The 27,149-nt window shown below is 44.7% G+C and overlaps 1 protein-coding gene across 2 annotated transcripts; it reads left to right on the top strand.

Moving 5' to 3' along the window:
- The first annotated feature begins 4 nt into the window (after positions 1-4).
- LOC129857092 (pre-B-cell leukemia transcription factor-interacting protein 1-like) lies at positions 5-27,149 on the top strand. 2 transcript variants are annotated; one of them, XM_055925019.1, is made up of 11 exons: positions 5-160; positions 14,082-14,164; positions 14,316-14,406; positions 22,506-22,567; positions 22,671-23,118; positions 23,260-23,496; positions 23,753-23,776; positions 24,293-24,345; positions 24,461-24,565; positions 24,697-24,931; positions 25,304-27,149. In XM_055925019.1, the coding sequence occupies exons 2-11, from the start codon at positions 14,108-14,110 to the stop codon at positions 26,920-26,922; spliced, it is 2,931 nt and encodes a 976-aa protein (XP_055780994.1). In that variant the 5' UTR covers positions 5-160; positions 14,082-14,107; the 3' UTR covers positions 26,923-27,149. The 2 variants fall into 2 exon arrangements, with proteins under 2 accessions (XP_055780994.1, XP_055780995.1); XM_055925020.1 differs by lacking the exon at positions 5-160 and adding an exon at positions 283-301.

The following is a 27,149-nucleotide window of genomic DNA, read 5'->3' as shown; positions in this document are numbered from 1 at the left end:
GACGTCAGAGAATGTCCTTCCCGGTTGGACAAGAGAGCGTGGCTCACGCAAGTGTCAAAGAGACTCTTCCAAGTTCCGAAATTGGGTGCATTCAATTAATTTGGCAGAAAGGGATTGATACATAATTGCCATTTATAAGGGAAACAACGCGTTGAGAGAGGTAAGTGCAGTAGAACATGTAATGTTACTTTGTGTTCTTGTTAACATGTTGTCTTTAGATGTTACTGTTTCCTGGTTCTCGACAGAGGAGAGGTTAAAGTAGCTGTCTGGATTTTCGGTGGAAGGGATTAAAGTTTTCATAGTAGGTTGGCAGATAACAGGTTTTGTTTTTAATTGAATAGTACATGTTTTATAACGGATGTAGTAAAGTTTCAGTATTATTTAGTTCTATATTGTGTTACCAGCGATGGTCACAATGTTTCACTCGATTAGGATTTGATTTTTTCATGGTTCATCGGTGGAGATGCGGTGTGACAGTTGTTGACATTTCAGAGTACACACCTTCTTTTGTCGACACAGATGGCTAACATGCAAATTATGTGTCAGGGAGCGATGATTCATTGCCAGGCTTAGGTTGAACACTTTTTTAAACATTTTACAACCTAGCGTCGACTAGACAAGGCCAGCAGTGTAGCGTTGTGACCATTTTTGGTCATTTTCTTTCGCCGAGACAGATAAAGATATATATAATAGGCTGTTGGCACACAGACGGAAGAAGCATGTGACAATGCAAAAATAAATGTCATTTCAGATGAAAGAGAATGAGAGAAACTCGTTTGAAAGCACAACCTTCTCTATTACCCAGGCCTTTTTAAGCAAATATAAAGAGGAAAAAGTGCAGTTTGCAGTGGACGCCTGTCTAGGCCAAGTGTACTACCACTGGCGCCGAAGCGTTTGTTAATTTGTGAGGTTGATGGGTCAAGAGTGTGTGTCTTAGAAGTTTGCTACTCTGTCGAGAGCTCCATGGCTGCCAAATTATTACACCACTTCAGAGGTTTTGTCTAGAAGGGATACAGTTTTAGTTAAAATTGACTTTTCGTAGCAGGTTTAAGATAATTTATGCAGCAGGTTGGGCGAATAAAAATAGCAGGTTAGGTGGATTAGGTTAAGATTAGGAAAAGGTTTAGGAGTTAGCTAAAAATGCAACTTTTGACTTCAATTTGACAAAAGCTGTATCCCTTCTAGACATGATCCACTTCAGAGAGCGAGTACGGAAGAATGAGGGTATCTTTCATTGACACCATATTTTTACAAATGTATTTTTTCTTTAAACAAGCTAGATTTATTTTATTTAGAATTCTAGGCTACTTACTATAGGTCTAGAGAACATGTACTATTTACAGTGGCTTTTTTAACATGTAAATCTTGGTGGGGCAATATATATATATATATATATATATATATATATATCTCAACAATACATTAATTGCACTATAGTGGTGACAAACGGTGCTTTCTTATTAGCACCATGGAATGAATCCTTACCACTGCTACACCTGGCTATCAGCGGAGTCTTGTCTGGCAGCGACAGTTCGTTCAGCCTCATTTACTGTCTTTTTTTTAAAAACATAGCTGATTTGGCTGACTTAAGGATCAGCACCCCGTCAACGGAACAGTTGTAAATCATGCAGCGCGTTATGTCAAGAACGCAGATTTTAGAGAAACAACAAATGCCGGTACATATTTTATTTTTATTTCACCTTTATTTAGGGAATAAAGGTAAGGGAATAAATTGGCCATAGTGGTGAAATGATTACAATTTAGCAAATAAACACTGGAGTGATAGATATGCAGAAGATGAGTGTGCAAGTAGAGATACTGGGGTGCAAAGGAGAAAAATAAATAAAATAACAGTATGGGACTGAGGTAGTTGGATGGCCTATTTACAGATGGGCTATGTACTGGTGCAGTGATCTGTGAGCTGCTCTGACATCTGGTGCTTAAAGTTAGTGAGGGAGATATGAGGCTTCAGTGATAAAAAAAAAAAAAAAAATTGCAGTTCATTCCAGTCATTGGCAGCAGAGAACTGGAAGGAAAGGTGGCGAAAGGAGGAATTGGCTTTGGGGGTGACCTGTGAAATATAACTGCTGGAGCATGTGCTACGGGTGGGTGCTGCTATGGTGACCAGTGAGCTGAGATAAGACGGGGCTTCACCTAGCAGACTTATAGATGACCTTGAGCCAGTGGGCTTGGCGACGTATATGAAGCGAGGGCCAGCCAACGAGAGCGTACAGGTCGCAGTGGTGGGTAGTATATGGGGCTTTGGTGACAAAACGGATGGCACTGTAATAGACTGCATCCAATTTGCTGAGTAGAGTGTTGGAGGCTATTTTGTAAATGACATCACTGAAGTCAAGGACCGGTAGAACAGTCAGTTTTACGAGGTTATGTTTGGCAGCATGAGTGAAGGATGCTTTTTTTGTGAAATAGGAAGCCGATTCTAGATTTAATTTTGGATTGGAGATGCTTAATGTGAGTCTGGAAGGAGAGTTTACAGTCTAACCAGACACCTAGGTATTTGTAGTTGTCCACTTATTCTAAATCAGGACCGTCCAGAGTAGTGAAGCTGGATGGGCGCGCAGGTGTGTGCAGCGATCGGTTGAAGAGCATGCATTTAGTTTTACTTGCAGTTGGAGGCCACGGAAGGAGAGGTTAGTTAACAGTGTCCAAAGATGGGCCTGAAGTATACAGAATAAGTGTCTAATATCGGCTGAAAGCTTAAATTCTTGTTAATTTAACTGCACGGTCCAATTTACAGTGGCTATTACTGCCAAAAATGGCATGCTATTGTAACGGATGTGAAATGGCTAGCTAGTTAGCGGGTACGCGCTAGTAGCGTTTCAATCAGTTACGTCACTTGCTCTGAAACCTAGATGTAGTGTTGCCCCTTGCTCTGCAAGGGCCGTGGCCTTTGTGGAGCGATGGGTAACGATGCTTCGTGGGCGACCGTTGTTGATGTGTGCAGAGGGTCCCTGGTTCGCGCCCGTGTCGGGGCGAGGGGACGGTTTAAAGTTATACTGTTACATTGATGCTGTTGTTAAATGGGAAACAGCACGTTAGTTGTGCAGGGCTTAACAGTGTTGATGGCTGTCGATGGCAAAATCCCTTGCATCACATTTTCATACTGGGTGAACAAAATACAAAAATACAATACAAAATATAACATGTGTAAATACCTGTTGTTAAATGGGAAACAGCACGTTAGTTGTGCGGGGCTTAACAGTGTTGATGGCTGTCGATGGCAAAATCTGTAGCATGAAGACAACTGTGTTAGCCGTGGCTTATGTGACCATGACATCAGTGTATGCTAGCTAACACAATTATTTACAGCAATCATATTTATTTATTTTATTTTTTATTTCACCTTTATTTAACCAGGTAGGCTAGTTGAGAACAAGTTCTCATTTGCAACTGCGACCTGGCCAAGATAAAGCATAGCAGTGTGAACAGACAACAACACAGAGTTACACATGGAGTAAACAATAAACAAGTCAATAACATGGTAGAAAAAAAAGAGAATCTATATACAATGTGTGCAAAAGGCATGAGGTAGGCAATAAATCGAATAATTACAATTTAGCAGATTAACACTGGAGTGATAAATCATCAGATGATCATGTGCAAGAAGAGATACTGGTGTGCAAAAGAGCAGAAAAGTAAATAAATAAAAGCAGTATGGGGGTGAGGTAGGTAAATTGGGTGGGTAGTTTACAGATGGACTATGTACAGCTGCAGCGATCGGTTAGCTGCTCGGATAGCAGATTTTTAAAGTTGTTGAGGGAGATAAAAGTCTCCAACTTCAGAGATTTTTGCAATTCGTTCCAGTCGCAGGCAGCAGAGAACTGGAAGGAAAGGCGTCCAAATGAGGTTTTGGCTTTAGGGATGATCAGTGAGATACACCTGCTGGAGCGCGTGCTACGGGTGGGTGTAGCCATCGTGACCAGTGAACTGAGATAAGGCGGCACTTTACCTAGCATAGCCTTGTAAATGACCTGGAGCCAGTGGGTCTGACGACGAACATGTAGCGAGGGCCAGCCGACTAGGGCATACAGGTCGCAGTGGTGGGTCGTATAAGGTGCTTTAGTAACAAAACGGATGGCACTGTGATAAACTGCATCCAGTTTGCTGAGTAGAGTATTGGAAGCTATTTTGTAGATGACATCGCCGAAGTCGAGGATCGGTAGGATAGTCAGTTTTACTAAGGTAAGTTTGGCGGCGTGAGTGAAGGAGGCTTTGTTGCGGAATAGAAAGCCGACTCTAGATTTGATTTTGGATTGGAGATGTTTGATATGAGTCTGGAAGGAGAGTTTGCAGTCTAGCCAGACACCTAGGTACTTATAGATGTCCACATATTCTAGGTCGGAACCGTCCAGGGTGGTGATGCTAGTCGGGCGTGCGGGTGCAGGCAGCGAACGGTTGAAAAGCATGCATTTGGTTTTACTAGCGTTTAAGAGCAGTTGGAGGCCACGGAAGGAGTGTTGTGTGGCATTGAAGCTCGTTTGGAGGTTAGATAGCACAGTGTCCAAGGAAGGGCTGGAAGTATACAGAATGGTGTCGTCTGCGTAGAGGTGGATCAGGGAATCGCCCGTAGCAAGAGCAACATCATTGATGTATACAGAGAAAAGAGTCGGCCCGAGAATTGAACCCTGTGGTACCCCCATAGAGACTGCCAGAGGACCGGACAACATGCCCTCCGATTTGACACACTGAACTCTGTCTGCAAAGTAGTTGGTGAACCAGGCAAGGCAGTCATTAGAAAAACCGAGGCTACTGAGTCTGCCGATAAGAATATGGTGATTGACAGAGTCGAAAGCCTTGGCCAGGTTGATGAATACAGCTGCACAGTAATGTATTTTATCGATGGCGGTTATGACATCGTTTAGTACCTTGAGCGTGGCTGAGGTGCACCCGTGACCGGCTCGGAAACCGGATTGCACAGCGGAGAAGGTACGGTGGGATTCGAGATGGTCAGTGATCTGTTTGTTGACTTGGCTTTCGAAGACCTTAGATAGGCAGGGCAGGATGGATATAGGTCTGTAACAGTTTGGGTCCAGGGGGGAACGCAAGATTTGCTCTAGAAAGAGGCCCAAGTCCCGACTTGTTATTTAGAGTTGGATGACCGTTCAAAACGTATTTTCCCAGTCGGAGCTCTTTTTATTTTTACGTGTTCCCAGTTGTCTGGAACTCACTGAAGTCTGAGGTTTCCAGTTGTTTTGAATGCTGTAGAAGTCTGGGTTGACAGCATGGCTAATGTATTCACCCTTTTATGGCCCATGTGTTTGAATGTTTATCCTTTTAAGCTTGGAAAAGAGACCCTTAAACCCAGACTTGGACTACACACCCCCTCAACTGAATAGCAAGCTAGTGATTGCTTTGCAATGTTTGCAGTTAGCCACTGATTCCTTCCAAACCACTCATTGTTGAATTTGAAATTTCCAGCTTCTTGTGTAATGTTTATGTCAAATTGCCGATGAGCAACGATACATTTTATGTATCATTTCTCTTCATATGACAAGTATTGAAAGGATTTGCCAGTAGATTTTTGACTTGGTTCATGATTTTGACTGCTAGCTAGGACTTTGAAAGTATGATGTTGACATGATCAGTCCAATCAAAGCTTCGGGAGACATGTGATTTGACAACAAATGTAAATGTATCTGTGGCCAAAGACCTTGAGCCTTCTTGGATGGGCACCCAAGGGGCTTGAATTTTCAAGCTCTACCCGTAGATTTTGCGGTGACTTAGTGTCCCCATGAGACACCTGCATTTTGGAGCTGCCTTGCTCAAGAAAGCAAAAAAGAGACTATGCGGATTTATTAACTCAATGATTGTTTGCAAACTGACATTAATGCCAAAATAACATGCAAAAAAAACATATACATGTATATATGTGTTATTTGTATAATTTTAGCTCTGCCCTGAATGACGGGTCGCCACTGCCTCTTTAAATGCTCCACAGTTGAGACAGTGGCGCTCCTTCAGAATGCGTGTGCATGTTTGATTGATTCACCAGGGCACTGTTAGACTCCAAGACAGAGAGAGCTATCTCATTGGCTCTATATTTAGCTAGGCTAATATCTATATTTAAGTCATTCCGCGATATGCTCCACAATCCTCCGTTGGCCCTAGGTGACGTTCAACAGGCCTCTCATGGGAAGAGCCTGATTAGAAGACCTAAATGACTGTGGGACAGAGAAGAGACATGGGGGACTGAAGTGTGTCATGCTGTGATCTGACAGAAGTGGCATGATTGAAGATGGTGTCAGACACAATGACAATAATAACCCGTATTGGAAGTAGCCTAAAGTCCAATTTAATAGAAGAACATACTTTTGAAAGTAGACAGGATACTTTTTTCTAGGCTTTCCAGAAACATACTAATGCATGTATGCAGTTTATTGCACCGTTTTATAATCCTGTCAAGTATTTTCAGTCAGTTGGTTTCTGCTCCAGTAATTTCAGCCTGAGTGGAGGTGCCTCCTGCACTTCCTGGCCAGACATAGATTCACAATGACTAGCTCTCTAAAATCCACCATCCACCGAATGACAATAGAATTTGCCATTTTGTGCATGTGTCGTAGAACTTTGAGAAAGGCACATTAAAAGAGATTATGTGGTTGGCATCAATTAATCGAACATTTAAAAAAAAAATAATAATAATAATAATACTGGGCCTTCCTGCACCTAATATGGCTCTGGGTGTAGGCCAATCCACTGCTCCTTTGGGAATGTCTGTTCTACTAATTTTAATTCTACAATGGCTTGAGCCATAGTAACCCCTGTCTCTGCCAAAGCATGCGTCAGCCAGTCAGAAGCCAGGGTAGCCACAATGCTAGCAACACACAATATACTACTAATGAAGGACTGAATGCAATCACATGAGAGTGCACTTCATGTACACACACACACACACACACACACACACACACACACTTCCTGTGCATGTAAAAACAGAGGATGTAAATGAGGAGTTTAAGCAGCAGAATGCGGAGTGGAACAGTACTGTAGCATACTGATGTTGTAGGGCCTTCAGTAGCAGAATGAGTAGTGGAACAGTACTGTAGGGTCTTCAGTAGCAGAATGAGGAGTAGAACAGTACTGTAGCATACTGATGCTGTAGGGCCTTCAGGAGCAGAATGAGGAGTGGAACAGTACTGTAGCATACTGATGCTGTAGGGCCTTCAGTAGCAGAATGAGAAGTGGAACAGTACTGTAACATACTGATGCTGTAGGGTCTTCAGAAGCAGAATGAGAAGTGGAACAGTACTGTAACATACTGATGCTGTAAGGCCTTCAGTAGCAGAATGAGGAGTGGAACAGTACTGTAGCATACTGATGCTGTAGGACCTTCAGTAGCAGAATGAGGAGTGGAACAGTACTGTAACATACTGATGCTGTAGGGCCTTCAGTAGCAGAATGAGGAGTGGAACAGTACTGTAACATACTGATGCTGTAGGGCCTTCAGTAGCAGAATGAGAAGTGGAACAGTACTGTAGCATACTGATGCTGTAGGGCCTTCAGTAGCAGAATGAGGAGTGGAACAGTACTGTAGCATACTGATGCTGTAGGGCCTTCAGTAGCAGAATGAGGAGTGGAACAGTACTGTAGCATACTGATGCTGTAGGGCCTTCAGTAGCAGAATGAGAAGTGGAACAGTACTGTAACAAACTGATGCTGTAGGGCCTTCAGTAGCAGAATGAGGAGTGGAACAGTACTGTAGCATACTGATGCTGTAGGGCCTTCAGTAGCAGAATGAGGAGTGGAACAGTACTGTAGCATACTGATGCTGTAGGGCCTTCAGTAGCAGAATGAGGAGTGGAACAGTACTGTAACATACTGATGCTGTAGGGCCTTCAGTAGCAGAATGAGGAGTGGAACAGTACTGTAGCATACTGATGCTGTAGGGTCTTCAGTAGCAGAATGAGGAGTGGAACAGTACTGTAACATCCTGATGCTGTAGGGCCTTCAGTAGCAGAATGAGGAGTGGAACAGTACTGTAACATACTGATGCTGTAGGGCCTTCAGTAACAGAATGAGAAGTGGAACAGTACTGTAGCATACTGATGCTGTAGGGTCTTCAGTAGCAGAATGAGGAGTGGAACAGTACTGTAGCATACTGATGCTGTAGGGTCTTCAGTAGCAGAATGAGGAGTGGGACAGTACTGTAGCATACTGATGCTGTAGGGTCTTCAGTAGCAGAATGAGGAGTGGAACAGTACTGTAGCATACTGATGCTGTAGGGCCTTCAGTAGCAGAATGAGGAGTGGGACAGTACTGTAGCATACTGATGCTGTAGGGTCTTCAGTAGCAGAATGAGGAGTGGAACAGTACTGTAACATACTGATGCTGTAGGGCCTTCAGTAGCAGAATGAGGAGTGGAACAGTACTGTAGCATACTGATGCTGTAGGACCTTCAGTAGCAGAATGAGGAGTGGAACAGTACTGTAGCATACTGATGCTGTAGGGTCTTCAGTAGCAGAATGAGGAGTGGAACAGTACTGTAGCATACTGATGCTGTAGGGCCTTCAGTAGCAGAATGAGGAGTGGAACAGTACTGTAGCATACTGATGCTGTAGGGTCTTCAGTAGCAGAATGAGGAGTGGAACAGTACTGTAGCATACTGATGCTGTAGGGTCTTCAGTAGCAGAATGAGGAGTGGAACAGTACTGTAGCATACTGATGCTGTAGGGCCTTCAGTAGCAGAATGAGGAGTGGAACAGTACTGTAGCATACTGATGCTGTAGGGTCTTCAATAGCAGAATGAGGAGTGGAACAGTACTGTAGGGCCTTCAGTAGCAGAATGAGGAGTGGAACAGTACTGTAGCATACTGATGCTGTAGGGCCTTCAGTAGCAGAATGAGGAGTGGAACAGTACTGTAACATACTGATGCTGTAGGGCCTTCAGTAGCAGAATGAGGAGTGGAACAGTACTGTAGCATACTGATGCTGTAGGGTCTTCAGTAGCAGAATGAGGAGTGGAACAGTACTGTAGCATACTGATGCTGTAGGGTCTTCAGTAGCAGAATGAGGAGTGGAACAGTACTGTAACATACTGATGCTGTAGGGTCTTCAGTAGCAGAATGAGGAGTGGAACAGTACTGTAGCATACTGATGCTGTAGGGTCTTCGGTAGCAGAATGAGGAGTGGAACAGTACTGTAGCATACTGATGCTGTAGGGTCTTCGGTAGCAGAATGAGGAGTGGAACAGTACTGTAACATACTGATGCTGTAGGGTCTTCAGTAGCAGAATGAGAAGTGGAACAGTACTGTAACATACTGATGCTGTAGGGTCTTCAGTAGCAGAATGAGAAGTGGAACAGTACTGTAGCATACTGATGCTGTAGGGCCTTCAGTAGCAGAATGAGGAGTGGAACAGTACTGTAACATACTGATGCTGTAGGGCCTTCAGTAGCAGAATGAGGAGTGGAACAGTACTGTAGCATACTGATGCTGTAGGGTCTTCAGTAGCAGAATGAGGAGTGGAACAGTACTGTAACATACTGATGCTGTAGGGTCTTCAATAGCAGAATGAGAAGTGGAACAGTACTGTAACATACTGATGCTGTAGGGCCTTCAGTAGCAGAATGAGGAGTGGAACAGTACTGTAACATACTGATGCTGTAGGGTCTTCGGTAGCAGAATGAGGAGTGGAACAGTACTGTAACATACTGATGCTGTAGGGCCTTCAGTAGCAGAATGAGGAGTGGAACAGTACTGTAACATACTGATGCTGTAGGGCCTTCAGTAGCAGAATGAGGAGTGGAACAGTACTGTAGCATACTGATGCTGTAGGGCCTTCAGTAGCAGAATGAGGAGTGGAACAGTACTGTAACATACTGATGCTGTAGGGCCTTCAGTAGCAGAATGAGGAGTGGAACAGTACTGTAACATACTGATGCTGTAGGGCCTTCAGTAGCAGTATGAGGAGTGGAACAGTACTGTAGCATACTGATGCTGTAGGGCCTTCAGTAGCAGAATGAGGAGTGGAACAGTACTGTAGCATACTGATGCTGTAGGGCCTTCAGTAGCAGTATGAGGAGTGGAACAGTACTGTAGCATACTGATGCTGTAGGGTCTTCGGTAGCAGAATGAGGAGTGGAACAGTACTGTAGCATACTGATGCTGTAGGGCCTTCAGTAGCAGAATGAGGAGTGGAACAGTACTGTAGCATACTGATGCTGTAGGGCCTTCAGTAGCAGAATGAGGAGTGGAACAGTACTGTAACATACTGATGCTGTAGGGCCTTCAGTAGCAGAATGAGGATTGGAACAGTACTGTAACATACTGATGCTGTAGGGCCTTCAGTAACAGAATGAGAAGTGGAACAGTACTGTAGCATACTGATGCTGTAGGGCCTTCAGTAGCAGAATGAGGAGTGGAACAGTACTGTAACATACTGATGCTGTAGGGCCTTCAGTAGCAGAATGAGGAGTGGAACAGTACTGTAGCATACTGATGCTGTAGGGCCTTCAGTAGCAGAATGAGGAGTGGAACAGTACTGTAGCATACTGATGCTGTAGGGCCTTCAGTAGCAGAATGAGGAGTGGAACAGTACTGTAGCATACTGATGCTGTAGGGCCTTCAGTAGCAGAATGAGGAGTGGAACAGTACTGTAGCATACTGATGCTGTAGGGCCTTCAGTAGCAGAATGAGGAGTGGAACAGTACTGTAGCATACTGATGCTGTAGGGCCTTCAGTAGCAGAATGAGGAGTGGAACAGTACTGTAGCATACTGATGCTGTAGGGCCTTCAGTAGCAGAATGAGGAGTGGAACAGTACTGTAACATACTGATGCTGTAGGGCCTTCAGTAGCAGAATGAGGAGTGGAACAGTACTGTAGCATACTGATGCTGTAGGGCCTTCAGTAGCAGAATGAGGAGTGGAACAGTACTGTAGCATACTGATGTTGTAAGGCCTTCAGTAGCAGAATGAGGAGTGGAACAGTACTGTAGCATACTGATGCTGTAGGGCCTTCAGTAGCAGAATGAGGAGTGGAACAGTACTGTAGCATACTGATGCTGTAGGGTCTTCAATAGCAGAATGAGGAGTGGAACAGTACTGTAGCATACTGATGCTGTAGGGCCTTCAGTAGCAGAATGAGGAGTGGAACAGTACTGTAACATACTGATGCTGTAGGGCCTTCAGTAGCAGAATGAGGAGTGGAACAGTACTGTAGCATACTGATGCTGTAGGGCCTTCAGTAGCAGAATGAGGAGTGGAACAGTACTGTAGCATACTGATGCTGTAGGGTCTTCAGTAGCAGAATGAGGAGTGGAACAGTACTGTAGCATACTGATGCTGTAGGGTCTTCAGTAGCAGAATGAGGAGTGGAACAGTACTGTAGGGCCTTCAGTAGCAGAATGAGGAGTGGAACAGTACTGTAGCATACTGATGCTGTAGGGCCTTCAGTAGCAGAATGAGGAGTGGAACAGTACTGTAACATACTGATGCTGTAGGGTCCTCAGTAGCAGAATGAGGAGTGGAAAAGTTTTACATTTGTTAGTAATTTAGCAGAAGATCTTATCCAGAGCGACTTACAGGAGCAATTTGGGTTAAGTGCTTTTCTCAAGAGCACATCAACATATTTTTTTTACCTAGTCAGGTCAGAGATTCAAACCAGCAACCTTTCGAATACTGACCCAACGCTCATAGCCACTAGGCTACCTGCCGCCCCTACAGTGATGAACTGTAATGTAGCATACTGACTCTGTAAGGCCTTCAGTAGCAGAATGAGAAGTGGAACAGTGAACTGTAATGTATCATACTGATTCTGTAAGGCCTTCAGTAGCAGAATGAGAAGTGGAACAGTGAACTGTAATGTATCATACTGATTCTGTAAGGCCTTCAGTAGCAGAATGAGAAGTGGAACAGTGAACTGTAATGTATCATACTGATTCTGTAAGGCCTTCAGTAGCAGAATGAGAAGTGGAACAGTGAACTGTACTGTATCATACTGACTCTGTAAGGCCTTCAGTAGCAGAATGAGAAGTGGAACAGTGAACTGTACTGTATCATACTGACTCTGTAAGGCCTTCAGTAGCAGAATGAGAAGTGGAACAGTGAACTGTACTGTATCATACTGACTCTGAGCGGATGGTCGGGGGGCCGGAACAAAATTACAAATAGTTTTAGACTGTAAATTGACCGCAAGAAGCCCAAACAGGTACTTTTTCTTGCCACTGTATCTGATCCCTTTGGAAATACCTAGATTTCTGCATAAATTGGTCATAGAATTTGATCTGATCTTCATCTAGGTCACAACAATAGAAAAACAAAGTCCTCTTAAACTAATAACACACAAACAATACATTTTCATGGCTTTTATTGAACACACCGTGTAAACATTCACAGTGCAGGGTGGGAAAAGTATGTGAACTCTTGGATTTAGTAACTGGTTGACCCTCCTTTGACAGCAATAACCTCAACCAAACATTTTCTGTACTTGCAGATCAAAACTGCACAATGGTCAGGAGGAATTTTGGACCATTCCTCTTTACAAAACTATTTCAGTTCAGCAATATTCTTGGGACGTCTGGTGTGAACTGCTCTCTTGAGGTCATGCCACAGCATCTCAATCGGGTTGAGGTCAAGACTCTGACTGGGCCACTCTAGAAGGCGTATTTTCTTCTGTTGAAGCCATTCTGTTGTTGATTTACTTCAGCGTTTTGGGTCGTTGTCCTGTTGCATCACCCAACTTCTGTTGAGCTTCAATTGGCGGACAGATAGCCTTACATTCTCCTGCAAAATGTCTTGATAAGCTTTGGAATTAATTTCTGTCAACGATAGCAAGCAGCTCCAAACCATGATGCTCCCTCCACCATACTTTACAGTTGGGATGAAGTTTTGATGTTGGTGTGCTGTGCCTTGTCTTCTCCACACATAGTGTTGTGTGTTCCTTCCAAACAACTCACCTGTAGTTTCATCTGTCCACAGAATATTTAGCCAATAACGCTGTGGAACATCCAGCTGCCCTTTTGCGAACTTCAGATGTGCAGCAATTTTTTGGGGGACAGCGTGGCGTCTTTTCGTGGTGTTCTCCCATGAACACCATTCTTGTTTTATGTATCGTAGATTCGTCAACAGATGTTAGCATGTTCCAGAGATTTCTGTAAGTCTTTAGCTGACACTCTAGGATTCTTCTTAACCTCCATTGAGCATTCTGCTCTGTGCTCTTGGAGTCATCTTTGCTGAACATTCTCCATTTATAGACAATTTGTCTTAGTGGATTGATGAACATCATGTCTTTTAGAGATACTTTTGTAACCCTTTCCAGATTTATGCAAGTCAACAACTCTTATTCCTGGGTCTTCTGAGATCTCATTTGTTTGAGGCATGTTTCACATCAGCCAATGCTTCTTGTGAATAGCAAACTCACATTTTGTGAGTTTTTTTTTATATGGCAAGGCAGCTCTAACCAACATCTCCAATCTCGTCTCAGTGATTCAAATTAGTTTTTGAAGAAGTCATTAGCCTAGGGGTTCACATACTTTTCAAACCTACACTGTGAATGTTTGAATTATGTATTCAATATAGACAAGAAAAATACAATAATTTGTGTGTTATTAGTTTAAGCACACTGTTTGTCTATTGTTGTGACTTGTAGTGATTTGATCTGAGATGAAGATCAGATCAAATTGTATGACCAATTTATGCAGAAATCCAGGTCATTCCAAAGGGTTCATATACATACTTTTTCTTGCCACTATGTTTGACTAAAATAATAATTTCAAACCTTGCTTACATTTGTAAACAACCACGTGTCTCTGTTATGCATGGGAATACCTGAGAACAGACTTATGAATTCAAATCTCTTGGAGCTGATTTCCTGGTGATTTTACAGTCTTTTTAGTATCTGTACATAAAGCCTACAGCAATACTATTCAGTGCTGCTGCCTTTCTCCTCTCCCTCTATCAATCAATGTCATGTAATCGCCCATGACAGGCACACACTTGGTTTCCCAGGTTTAAATCAGTTGAAGGAAAGAATGAAAACCAGTAAACTGTGGACCTGGATTTCAATAATACTGGTCTACTGTAGGTCTATCTATAGCCTGTGCTGAAGTACTGTGTTTGACTTGCAGGTGCTGGACAGAGCCACGAGGGGACAATGTCTGACAGCAGTGGTGCTGCCAACAGCAATAGCTGGACTGTCCTCACAGCTGAGGTACGCTCTCTTTACACTTTTTTGTGTGTGTGTGTGTGTGTGTGTGTGTGTGCACTGCAGAGTTTACAAAAGTTTGAGTTTTGAACATGTGTTTTTCAAATGGGATTAATGTGTCACCATATGGGTCAATTAAATAATGTGTGTGTCTCAGGAGACTGTTGCTGAGACACTGAGGCCTGTAGAGGAGGGAACAGAGCACCATGAAGATACACCCAGTCATACTGCTGCAGAGAAACCTACAGGTACTCCCAGTCATACTGCTGCAGAGAAACCTACAGGTACTCCCAGTCATACTACTGCAGAGAAACATACAGGTACTCCCAGTAATATTGCTGCAGAGAAACCTACAGGTACTCCGTCATACTGCTGCAGAGAAACATACAGGTACTCCCAGTTATACTGCTGCAGAGAAACATACAGGTACTCCCAGTAATATTGCTGCAGAGAAACCTACAGGTACACCCAGTCATACTGCTGCAGAGAAACATACAGGTACTCCCAGTTATACTGCTGCAGAGAAACATACAGGTACTCCGTCATACTGCTGCAGAGAAACATACAGGTACACCCAGTCATACTGCTCCAGAGAAATCTACAGGTATTCCCAGTCATACTGCTGCAGAGAAACCTACAGGTACTCCCAGTCATACTGCTGCAGAGAAACCTACAGGTACTCCCAGTCATACTGCTGCAGAGAAACCTACAGGTACTCCCAGTCATACTGCTGCAGAGAAACCTACAGGTACTCCCAGTCATACTGCTGCAGAGAAACCTACAGGTACTCCCAGTCATACTGCTGCAGAGAAACCTACAGGTACTCCCAGTCATACTGCTGCAGAGAAACCTACAGGTACTCCCAGTCATACTGCTGCAGAGAAACCTACAGGTACTCCCAGTCATATTGCTGCAGAGAAACCTACAGGTACTCCCAGTCATACTGCTGCAGAGAAACCTACAGGTACTCCCAGTCATACTGCTGCAGAGAAACCTACAGGTACTCCCAGTCATACTGCTGCAGAGAAACCTACAGGTACACCCAGTCATACTGCTGCAGAGAAACCTACAGGTACTCCCAGTCATACTGCTGCAGAGAAACCTACAGGTACACCCAGTCATACAGTGAGCACCAAAAGTATTGGAAATGTTTTGGCTCTGTACTCAAGCACTTTGGATTTGAAATGAGGTTAAAGTGCAGACTGTCAAGCTTTGATTTGAGGGTATTTTCATACATATTGGGTAAACTGTGTAGAAATAACAGCACCTGTTGTACATAGTACCTCTAGTATAGGGAACAAATTCACTTCTCAAATCAAAATGTATTTGTCACATACACATGGTTAGCAGATGTTAATGCGAGTGTAGAAAATGCGTGTGCCTCTAGTTCCAACCATGCAGTAATATCTAACAAGTAATCTAACCTAACAATTTCGCAACAACTACCTTATACAAACAAGTGTAAAGGAATGAATAAGAATATGTACATACAAATATTTGAATGAGTGATGGCCGAACGGCATAGGCAAGATGCAGTAGATGGTATAGAGTACAGTATATACATATGAGATGAGTGATGTAGGGTATGTAAACATTATTTAAAGTGGCTAGTGATACATTTATTACATACATTTTTCCATTATTAAAGTGGCTAGAGTTGAGTGAGTATGTTGGCATCAGCCCCTCAATGTTAGTGATGGCTGTTTAACAGTCTGATGGCCTTGAGATAGAAGCTGTTTTTCAGTCTCTCGGTTCCCGCTTTAATGCACCTGTACTGACCTCGCCTTCTGGATGATAGCGGGGTGAACAGGCAGTGGCTCGGGTGGTTGTTGTCCTTGATGATCTTTTTGGCCTTCCTGTGACATCGGGTGGTATAGGTGTCCTGGAGGGCAGGTAGTTTGCCCCCGGTGATGCGTTGTGCAGACCTCACTACCCTCTAGAGAGCCTTGCGGTTGTGGGCGGAGCAGTTGCCGTACCAGGCGGTGATACAGCCCGACAGGATGCTCTCGATTGTGCATATGTAAAAGTTTGAGTGTTTTTGGTGACAAGACAAATTTCTTCAGCCTCCTGAGGTTGAAGAGGCGCTGCTGCGCCTTCTTCACAATGCTGTCTGTGTGGGTGGACCAATTCAGTTTGTCCGTGATGTGTACGCAGAGGAACTTAAAACTTCCCACCTTCTCCACTACTGTCCCGTCGATGTGGATAGGGGGCTGCTCCCTCTGCTGTTTCCTGAAGTCCACAGTCATCTCCTTTGTTTTGTTGACATTGAGTGTGAGGTTATTTTCCTGATACCACACTCCGAGGGCCCTCACCACCTCCCTGTAGGCCGTCTCGTCGTTGTTGGTAATCAAGCCTACCACTGTAGTGTCGTCTGCAAACTTGATGATTGAGTTGGAGGTGTGCATGGCCCCACAGTCGTGGGTGAACAGGGAGTACAGTAGAGGGATGAGAACGCACCCTTGTGGGGCCCCAGTGTTGAGGATCAGCGGAGTGGAGATGTTGTTACCTACCCTCACCACCTGGGGGCAGCCTGTCAGGAAGTCCAGGTTCCAGTTGCACAGGGCGGGGTCGAGACCCAGGGTCTCGAGCTTAATGACAAGTTTGGAGGGTACCATAATGTTAAATGCTGAGCTGTAGTCGATGAACAGCATTCTTACATAGGTATTCCTCTTGTCCAGATGGGTTAGGGCAGTGTGATTGCGATTGCGTCGTCTGTGGACCTATTGGGTCGGTAAGCAAATTGGAGTGGGTCTAGGTTGTCAGGTAGGGTGGAGGTGATATGGTCCTTGACTAGTTTCTCAAAGCACTTCATGATGACGGAAGTGAGTGCTACGGGGCGGTAGTCATTTAGCTCAGTTACCTTAGCTTTCTTGGGTACAGGAACAATGGTGGCCCTCTTGAAGCATGTGGGAACAGCAGACTGGGATAAGGATTGATTGAATATGTCCGTAAAACACACCAGCCAGCTAGTCTGCGCATGCTCTGAGGACGCGGCTGGGGATGCCGTCTGGGTGTAACGGATGTGAAATGGCTAGCTAGTTAGCGGTGATGCGCGCTAGCAGCCTTTCATTCGGTTACGTCACTTACTCTGAAACCTAGAAGTAGTGGTTCCCCTTGCTCTGCAAGGGCCGCGGCTTTTGTGGAGCGATGGGTAACGACGCTTCGTGGGTGACTGTTGTTGATGTGTGCAGAGGGTCCCTGGTTCGTGCCTGTGTCGGGGCGAGGGGACGGTCTAAAGTTATACTGTTACATTGATGCTGTTGACCCGGATCACTGGATGCTGCGGAAACGGAGGAGGTCGAAAAGGGGGTGAGTGTAACGGATGTGAAATGGCTAGCTAGTTAGCGGTGGTGCGCGCTAGCAGCCTTTCAGTCGGTTACGTCACTTACTCTGAAACCTAGAAGTAGTGGTTCCCCTTGCTCTGCAAGGGCCGCGGCTTTTGTGGAGCGATGGGTAACGACTCTTCGTGGGTGGCAGCTGTTGATGTGTGCAGAGGGTCCCTGGTTCGCGCCCGGTTCGGGGCGAGGGGACGGTCTAAAGGTCTAAAGTTATACTGTTACATGGGCCTGCATCCTTGCGAGGTTTAACACGTTTAAATGTTTTACTCACCTCGGCTGCAGTGAAGGAGAGCCCGCAGGTTTTGGTAGCGGGCCGTGTCAGTGGCACTGTATTGTCCTCAAAGCGAGCAAAGAAGTTGTTTAGTTGTCAAACGTTTAGTATTACATAAAGCATGTGACTCTACAAACTTGTTGGCTGCATTTGCTGTTTGTTTTGGTGTGTTTCAGATAATTTTTTGCCCAGTAGAAATGAATGGTAAATTCACGAATTGTATCATTTTAAGTCAGGTTTATTGTAAATAAGAATATATGTTTATAAACACTTCTACATTAATGTGGAAGCTGCCAAGATTACGGATAGTCCTGAATGAATTGTGAATAATGATGAGTGAGAAAGTTAGACGCTCAAATACCCCCCCCCCCCCCCCCAAAAAAAACTGCTAACCTCTCCTGTTATTGTAATGGTGAGAGGTTAGCATGTTGTGGGGGTATGATATAAAATGCTAACCTCTCCTGTTTTTGTAATGGTGAGAGATTAGCATGTCTTGGGGGTATGATATTCGTGCGTCTAACTTTCTGACTCATAATTATTCCCGAATCATTCAGGACTATACATAATCATGGTAGCATCCACATTAATGTAGATGTGTTTATTTACAATAAAAGTGACTACAAAATGACACTACATTATTTACCATTCATTTCCATTGGGCGCAACACAATATGAAACACAACCAGAACAAACTGCAAATGCATCCAAGTTAGTAGAGTAACACGCTTACTGCAATCATTGTGTGCTAGGAATATGGGACCAAATACTAGACTTTGGACTAATTTAATACACATAATATAAATAAATTTGTCCCAGTACTTTTGGTCCCCTAAAATGTGAGGACCATGTACAAAAAGTTCTGTAATTTCTAATTGATATGGATGAATATACCCTCAAATTAAAGTTGAGTCTGTACTTTAACCTCAGTCACTGTATCATTTCAAATCCAAAGTGCCGGAGTACAGAGCCAAAACGACAACAAAAGATACCCTGTCCCAATACTTTCGGAGCTTACTGTATTGCCACATGAGAACCTACAGGTACACAACACATATTGCCACATGAGAACCTACAGGTACACTACACATATTGCCACATGAGAACCTACAGGTACACTACACATATTGCCACATGAGAACCTACAGGTACACTACACATATTGCCACATGAGAACCTACAGGTACACAACACATATTGCCACATGAGAACCTACAGGTACACAACACATATTGCCACATGAGAACCTACAGGTACACAACACATATTGCCACATGAGAACCTACAGGTACACAACACATATTGCCACATGAGAACCTACAGGTACACAACACATATTGCCACATGAGAACCTACAGGTACACAACACATATTGCAACAGTGGTGATTTTAGCATGTAAATCTTGGTGGGACTCAGAAAATGTTTGATTCATGCCAGTAAAGCCACTAAACAACACTACACAATACATTAATTGCACTATAATGGTGCCCACAAACTGTTGGGCCTACATATAGCTGTCCCAACAGCAGAGCTTACTTTTCAGCACCATGGAGTGAATCCTTACCAGCGCTACACCTGGCTATCAGTGGAGCCTTGTCTGGCAGCGAAACAGTTCATTCAGCCTCGTTTACTGCCTTTAATTAAACATAGCTGACATGGCTGACTTGTTTAAACAAATGTGGTTTCTACTGACAATTAAGATGTACAAACTTGTGCCATAAAGGAACGATGAGCAGATAAGAATCAATCTGACATTAATGAGCTAGCTAAAATGGACGTAGTCAATATAACTTTGTTCAGCACTTCTGAAATATACAGTCGTGGCCAAAAGTTTTGAATGACACATATACATTTTCACAAAGTTTGCTGCTTCAATTTCTTTAGATATTTTTGTCAGATGTTACTATGGAATACTGAAGTATAATTACAAGCATTTCGTAAGTGTCAAAGGCTTTTATTGACAATTACATGAAGTTGATGCAAAGAGTCAATATTTGCAGTGTTGACCCTTCTTTCTCAGGACCTGTGCAATTCGCCCTGGCATGCTGTCAATTAACTTCTGGGCCACATCCTGACTGATGGCAGCCCATTCTTGCATAATCAGTGCTTGGAGGTAGTCAGAATTTGTGGGTTTGTCCACCCGCCTCTTGAGGATTGACCACAAGTTCTCAATGGGATTAAGGTCTGGGGAGTTTCCTGGCCATGGACCCAAAATATCGATGTTTTGTTCCCCGAGCCACTTAGTTTTGCCTTATGGCAAGGTGCTCCATCATGCTGGAAAAGGCATTGTTCGTCACCAAACTCATCCTGGATGGTTGGGAGAAGTTGCTCTCGGAGGATGTGTTGGTACCATTCTTTATTCATGGCTGTGTTCTTAGGCAAAATTGTGAGTGAGCCCACTCCCTTGGCTGAGAAGCAACCCCACACATGAATGGTCTCAGGATGCTTTACTGTTGGCATGACACAGGACTGATGGTAGCGCTCACCTTGTCTCCTCCGGACATGCTTTTTTCCGGATGCCCAAACAATCGGAAAGGGGATTCAGGGGGAAAAGGGGGAGGGGGGGACAAGGTCAAATCATGATCTTCAGGTCGGAGCTCTAGAAAGAGGCTTGAGTTCCCGAATTAGAATTCAGAGTTGGATGACCATTCAAAGCATATTTTCCCAGTCGGAGCTCGTTTTTTTTCTTCCAGAGTTCCCACTTGTCTTGAACTCACTCAAGTCTGAGATTTCCCAGTTCTGAAATCTGCCGTGTTCAAAACAACATGGCAGATTTCGGAACTGGGAAATCTGACTTGAGTGAGTTTATCCTTTTAAGCTTGGAAAAGAGAACCTTAAACCCAGACTCGGACCACACACCCTTTCCACTGAATCGCAGGCTAGTGATTGCTTTGCAACACTTGCAGTTAGCCACTGATTCCTTCCAAACCACTCATTGTTGAATTTGCGATTTCCAACTTGTTGTGTAATGGTTGTCCAATGGCCGATGAGCAACAATACATTTTGTATGATTTTTCTTCGTATGACAATTATTGAAAATTATTTGCCAGTACATTGTCGACTTGACTCATGATGACTGTTTGCTAGCTAAGATTTTGAAAGTATCATGTTGACATGATCAGTCCAATCAAAGCTACGGTAGATAGTGCATTCGGAAAGTATTCAGACCCATTAACTTTTTCCACATTTTGTTACATCGTAGCCTTATTTTAAAATTGATGAAATAGTTTTTTTTATTAAAAAAAGTTTTTTAATTGAACCTTTATTTAACTAGATAAATCAGTTAAGAACAAATTCTTATTTACAATGACCGCCTACCCCGGCCAAACCTGGACGACGCTGGGCCAATTGTGCGCCGCCCTATGGGCTCCCCCAATCTACACATAATACCCCATCATGACAAAGCAAAAACTTTTTTATTTTAATTTTAGCAAATTTATGTATCACATTTACATAAATATTCAGATCCTTTACTCAGTACTTTGTTGAAGCAGCTTTGGCAGCGATTACAGCCTCGAATTTGGGGAGTTTCTCCCATTCTTCTCTGCAGATCCTCTCAAGCTCTGTCAGGTTGGATGGGGAGCGTTGCTGCACAACTATTTTCAGGTCTCTCCAGAGATGTTTGATCGGGTTCAAGTCCGGGCTCTGGCTGGGCAACTCAAGGACATTCAGAGACTTGTCCTGAAGCCACTCCTGCGTTGTTCGGGCTGTGTGCTAAGGGGCGTTGTCCTGTTGGAAGATGAACCTTCACCCCAGTCTGAGGTTCTGAGCACTCTGCAGCAGGTTGTCATCAAGGATCTCTCTGTACTTTGCCCCGTTCATCTTTCCCTCGATCCTGACTAGTCTCCCAGTCCCTGCCGCTGAAAAACATCACCACAGCATGATGCTGCCACCACCATGCTTCACCGTAGGGATGGTGCAAAGTTTCCTCCAGCGTGACACTTGGTATTCAGGCCAAAGTGTTCAATCTTGGTTTCATCACACCAGAGAATCTTGTTTCTCATGGTCTGAAAGTCTTTAGGTGCCATTTGGCAAACTCCAAGCGGGCTGTCATGTGCCTTTAACTGAGCAGTGGCTTCTGTCTGGCCACTCTACTATAAAGGCCTGATTGTTGGAGTGCTGCAGAGATGGTTGTCCTTCTGGAAGGTTCTCACATCTCCACAGAGGAACTATGGAGCGCTATCAAAGTGACCATAGGGTTCTTGGTCACCTCACTGACCAGGCTTTTCTCCCTCAATTGCTCAGTTTGGCCGGGCGGCCAGTTCTAGGAATAGTCTTGGTGGTTCCAAACTTCTTCCATTTTAGAATGATGGAGGCCACTGTGTTCTTGTGGACCTTCATTGCTGCATAATCTCCCCGTAGATTTTGCATTGACGTAGTGTCCCAATGAGTGACAGAACACTGACCCAATCACGACCCAACTAGAGAACATTTCCAACCCCTTCGCTCTGTATTTTCCGCTGGCTGCCCCACCACCACAGAAAGCGCTGAGCCTGGCAAAAACACCTGCATTTTGGAGCTGCGATACTCAAGAAATGTGAAAAGAGACCATGTTTGTATGCAGCGTTATTAACTCATTGTTTGCAAACTGATATGTGAAACGTATTAATGCCAAATAACATACAAAACAGGTGGGGCTCTGCCCTGCGGTGAATGACGGGTCGCAACTGCAATAGTAGAACCTACAGGCACTAATACTGTTATACTACTTAACCTCTAACATGTCTGTCTGTCTATCAGAGAGTAGGCCTGGGGAGGATGCAGTGTCTGCTGAAGAGTCTCACTCTGTGAAGCTACAGCAGGTTAGAGATCCATCTCTATTGATACCCCACCTAGGATCATATCTAGCTAGAGGAAACACTGACTGGTCTTGGACTCTAACAGTTGTTTCACATCCATCCCCAGGAGACCCAGGAAACACAACCAGAGAGAGACAAGGATTACACCCCTGTTGTAGAGAGTCCCACCCATGACCTTCCCTTTGACCCTGCCCCTGGCTCAACCCCTGCCCTTGACTCCACCTCTGCTAGTGTTGCTCCTCCGAGCTCTCTGTTAGAAGTCCCCGCCCCCACAGGTCTTGACCCAGATACACACAGCCAATCCAGAAGCCTCCCTGGGAACCAAGCCCCTCCCATCTCTGACCCTGATTCATTCTCTGACTCCTACACCCACATTAGCTCCTCCCCTGACCTTGAAGAGCCCTCTGCCTTGCTCCTCAACACCGAGCCACCGGAAGAGGTGGGGCTTGTACAGGAAGCGGAGGGGTATATACAGGATGTGCATCATCATTATGAGGAGGGGCTTGGGCAGGAAGAGAAGGAGTCTGATCTGTCTGAGGTCGGGGCCAAGACAGGTGAGACACAAGGCATCTGTCTGGAGCATCGTAACAACATTAGCTTCACTGTCACTTCTCCTTACAATGTAGTTTGTGTAAACTGTCCCTTTTAAAGCTAATGTTCAGTGGCTATAACTCCTCTCTTTCTCCCTGGGCCAGACTCCCATCTGGAAGCAGAGGTGGTGGGGGAGGAGGAAGGGGTGTCAGGGGTGAGGAGGAGGAGGGGGTCTCTCCTGGCGGCTCTGGAGCGGATCGGAAGGAAGGAGGACGAGGAGGAGGAGGAGGATGAGTTCCGGATTCCGCAGCAGAGGGAGCAAGAGGAGACTGGTTTCTCTCTCAACAAGTGCATCCTAGGAGCTGTCATACTGCTGGGCCTCGGAACCATATTCTTCTCAGGTGTGTGTCTCTGCAGTTTCTGTTACCATGGTAACATACAATATTGTTACCTTTAAGTGACCTGTGTATGACCTACACACACCTGTATGTCACCTGTGCCTGTCTCTTCTCTATGACGGTAACACAACGTGCTTCACATAATGATGAATGATTAGACTAAAGGGATTTGTCCCCCACATCACAGCTAGTCAGTAGTGTGTTGGTTGAAGTAGTGGTCACAGATAAAGGTCTATCTGAGACTGTATTATGTCTACAGGTGTCTTCATGGACCTGGATGGTGGTAGGTTGTGCGTGTGTGTGTACCAGAGGAAAAGAGGAGTGTTATGCGATTAACACTCGCATGCTTGGTTGACAGTGCTCTCCAGGCTTTCCCAAGATGCACTGCTCTCTCTAGGTTTCTTAGCCAATTACAAATGACAAGTGCACGTTGACAATGTGTGTGTGCATGCTGAGGGGGCTTTGTGCAGGTGATGTTGCCTGCCCATCCTCATGACACCGTTTGACTGTGTTTTGATGCATCATGTTGTTTCTCAATGCTTTGATGAGGAAGCTCCTGACATGCACTGATGCACTGTGTGTTGCATTCCATCCTTGTGTTTTGTTGTCATGGTGATAGTGCATCCTAGTGTTTGTGTGTATAGTGATGTGTATTGTCACCAATGTGTTATGTGATATGTCTGTGGTTGTCTCCATTGCCTTTGTTACGTTGCATTATACTTGTTATAACTGTGATATAATGCATTGTAACATTCTGTGTCAGTCTTGTGATGCGTTATAACAGCTGTTGTCCTTCCAGAGGGGGACTATGATGCCAGGGAGCTGAGAGAAACAGAGGTGGTGGGAAAACAGGTCAGCCTCTTTCTCTCCATCTATATATCTTATTCCCCTCTAACTTCAAAATTCAAATGGTAGTGTGTGTGTGTGTAATGTTTGTCTGTGTGTGTGTGTGTGTGTGTTATCAAAGGAATGGCTGAATCCTGAGGTTCCTCTTCCTCTTGACAGTACAGACCAACTGAATAAACTGGCTAAAGAAGACCCACGGATAGCTGTACTGCAAGCCCAACTCCTGGTAGGCCCCTCGCTGTGTCTCTCTCTCTTCCTCTCTCTCTCTCTCTCTCTCTTTCTGACTTAATGTACAACTGTGTGTGTGTGCTGCCTATATTCTCAAAGGGTCCTCTTTTTTTATAATTTTTTAATCAGGCACAAAAAGAGGAGCTAAAAGTAGCCCAGAAGGAGGCGGAGGATGGAGGGAAGGAGAGAAAGAAGAGAGAGGAGGTGGAGAAGGAGCACGGTAGGCTGAAGAAAGAGATGACATCGCTCCCTGTCCTTCAGAAGGAGAACGAGAGGATGAAGAGAGAGCTGGAGTCTGTTCCTGTCTTACAGAAGGATCTAGAGACACTCAGAGCCACAGTGACTGAACTAAAACACAGCACAGGTACTTAGTATTTGAAGCCAGGTCTACTCCTATTTAAAATCATTTACAATACTGTACTTCAGCTGGGCTTGATTGAGAATGCATGGCACAATAAAATTGTCTTAACTGCAAGCCCCGCTCACCTGGTACACCAGGCATGCTAAAGCCATTCCTAAAAGTATTTGGAAGATTTCCAGTAGTATTTGAACCCACATGTCTGTGTAGGAGAGAGGGAGGGGAGTAGGGAATGTGAAGGCGGGAGGAAGAGGACAGGGGGGAAGAGCTAGCTAGTGACACTAATAGCAACAGTGACTGAACTAGCACACAGACAAAAACAACATGTATATGCACACAAACACAAAAATGTCTAATTCTCTTAATTTCTTTCCTTAGCCAAAGAAGCAGCATCACCTCCAGTCTCTGCCTCTGTCCCGCCCCACTCTGGCCAAGCTGGGGATAACAGCCAGAACACAGCCGGAACAATAGAGAGGGAGGGCAAGAAACCAGGGAAGGGAGAGAAAACAGATCAAAAAGAGTTGAAGGAAGAGAAGAAGGATTGGAATAAGGGAGGGAAGAAGGATTGGAATAAGGGAGGGAAGAAGGATTGGAATAAGGGAGGGAAGAAGGATTGGAATAAGGGAGGGAAGAAGGATTGGAATAAGGGAGGGAAGAAGGATTGTGAGGTAGAAAAAGAGTGGAGAAGTGGAAAATATGACCAGGAGAAAGAAGGAAAAGAGGAGAAAGAGTGGAAGAAGAAAGAAGACAAGAAGGGAGAATGGAAGAAAGATAAATCTAGCAGAGGGGATGAGGGCAAACCATGGAAGGACAGAGGAAACAAGATGGAATGGAAGGAGAAGAGTGAGAAAAAAGACTGGAAGGTGGAGAAAGATTGGAAAAAGGAAAAACCTGAAAGATGGAGTGATAGCAAGGAGTGGAAAAAAGGCAAGGATGACCGGAAGGGAAAAGAGGAGAAAAATCAAAAGAAAGAAGGTTGGGTTGAGTGGAAGGGAGAGAAGAATGGGAAAGAGGACACAAATCGAAGAAAAGGTGGTTGGAATGAGGGCAGGGATGAGTGGAAGGGAGAGAAGGAGTGGAAGGGAGAGAAGAATGGAAAAGAGGAGAAAAATCTAAGAAAAGGAGGTTATAATAAGGGCAGAGATGAGTGGAAGGGAGAGAAGGAGTGGAAGAACGACAAGGACCTTGGCAAAGGATGGATGGAGAGAGGAGAGAAAAAGGAGTGGAAGGGAGAGGAGTGGAAGAACGACAAGGACCTTGGCAAAGGATGGAAGGAGAGAGGAGAGAAAAAGGAGTGGAAGGGAGAGAAAGATTGGACAAAGAAAGACATAAAGAAAGACGTCAGTAAAGAGTGGAAGAGTAAGGACAACAGGAGAGAAAATGAGTGGTCTGATGGAAATAGAAAGATGGATGGATTGAAGGAGGAGAGAAACGGTGGGAACTGGAAAAAGTACAGAGGGAATGACAAGTACGAGAAGGACCATCACCACCACTACTCTAAGGAAGGGCAGAAAGAGAGGAGAAAGAGAGAAAAGGGCCCACCCCAAACCCACCGCAGACCCCCCCTTGAGCAACCTGACTACTGGAGTCACCAGAGAGAACGACTGCAGCACAAACCCAACCCTCAGACCCACTGCAGTTCAGTGGAGGCCTGCGCCCAGGCAGAGGGGCTGCTCCCTGTCACCATGCCGGAGTTTGAGGCCCTGCTCCTGGGTTACCTGGTCAAGGCAGAGAGGGTGGGGGTGGAGGCCTCCAAGAGGGAGGAGCTCAGTAAGCTAACCAAGGAGTTCTTCAGTGACGGAGTGTTCGTTCATGACCAGATGAGCTTCAAGGACTTTGTGGAGGATGTGGATGACATCTTAGAGGATATGGTGGAGGATGAGGAGGTAGAGGAGGAGATGGATGACTTTGAGGAAGAAGCCATGAACAGGTTTTCAGTTCTAGGGGGAGGAGAGAGGGAGAAGTGGAGGAAGGGAAGTGGGAGAGGACGGGTGTGATGGAGTGAGAAAGGGAGTCAATGCATGTCAGGAGGAGCGGAAAGATGGAGGTGGAGGAAAATAGATGGATGTGCTGCAAGGTAGAATTTAGGAGGAGCAACACACACATACATATATATACTACCACCGTAGAGTTTGGGGTCATTTAGAAATGTCCTTGTTTTTGAAAGAAAAGCACTTTCTTTTTTGTCCATTAAAATCAAATTGATCAGAAATACAATGTAGAC

This window comes from Salvelinus fontinalis, chromosome 6 (genome assembly GCF_029448725.1).
Source record: "Salvelinus fontinalis isolate EN_2023a chromosome 6, ASM2944872v1, whole genome shotgun sequence".
NCBI lineage: Eukaryota > Metazoa > Chordata > Actinopteri > Salmoniformes > Salmonidae > Salvelinus > Salvelinus fontinalis.
Note: the sequence above shows the minus strand (reverse complement) of the source record. Positions and strands in the feature narration are given on the sequence as shown.

What these genes read in the sequence shown, in the direction of transcription:
- LOC129857092 (XM_055925019.1), top strand. Translation starts at nt 14,108, where the DNA reads ATGTCTGACAGCAGTGGTGCTGCCAACAGCAATAGCTGGACTGTCCTC. An exon ending in TGAGGTCGGGGCCAAGACAG is followed by an intron (nt 23,119 to 23,259) that starts GTGAGACACAAG and finishes TCCCTGGGCCAG; the next exon opens with ACTCCCATCTGGAAGCAGAG. An exon ending in TGAACTAAAACACAGCACAG is followed by an intron (nt 24,932 to 25,303) that starts GTACTTAGTATT and finishes TTCTTTCCTTAG; the next exon opens with CCAAAGAAGCAGCATCACCT.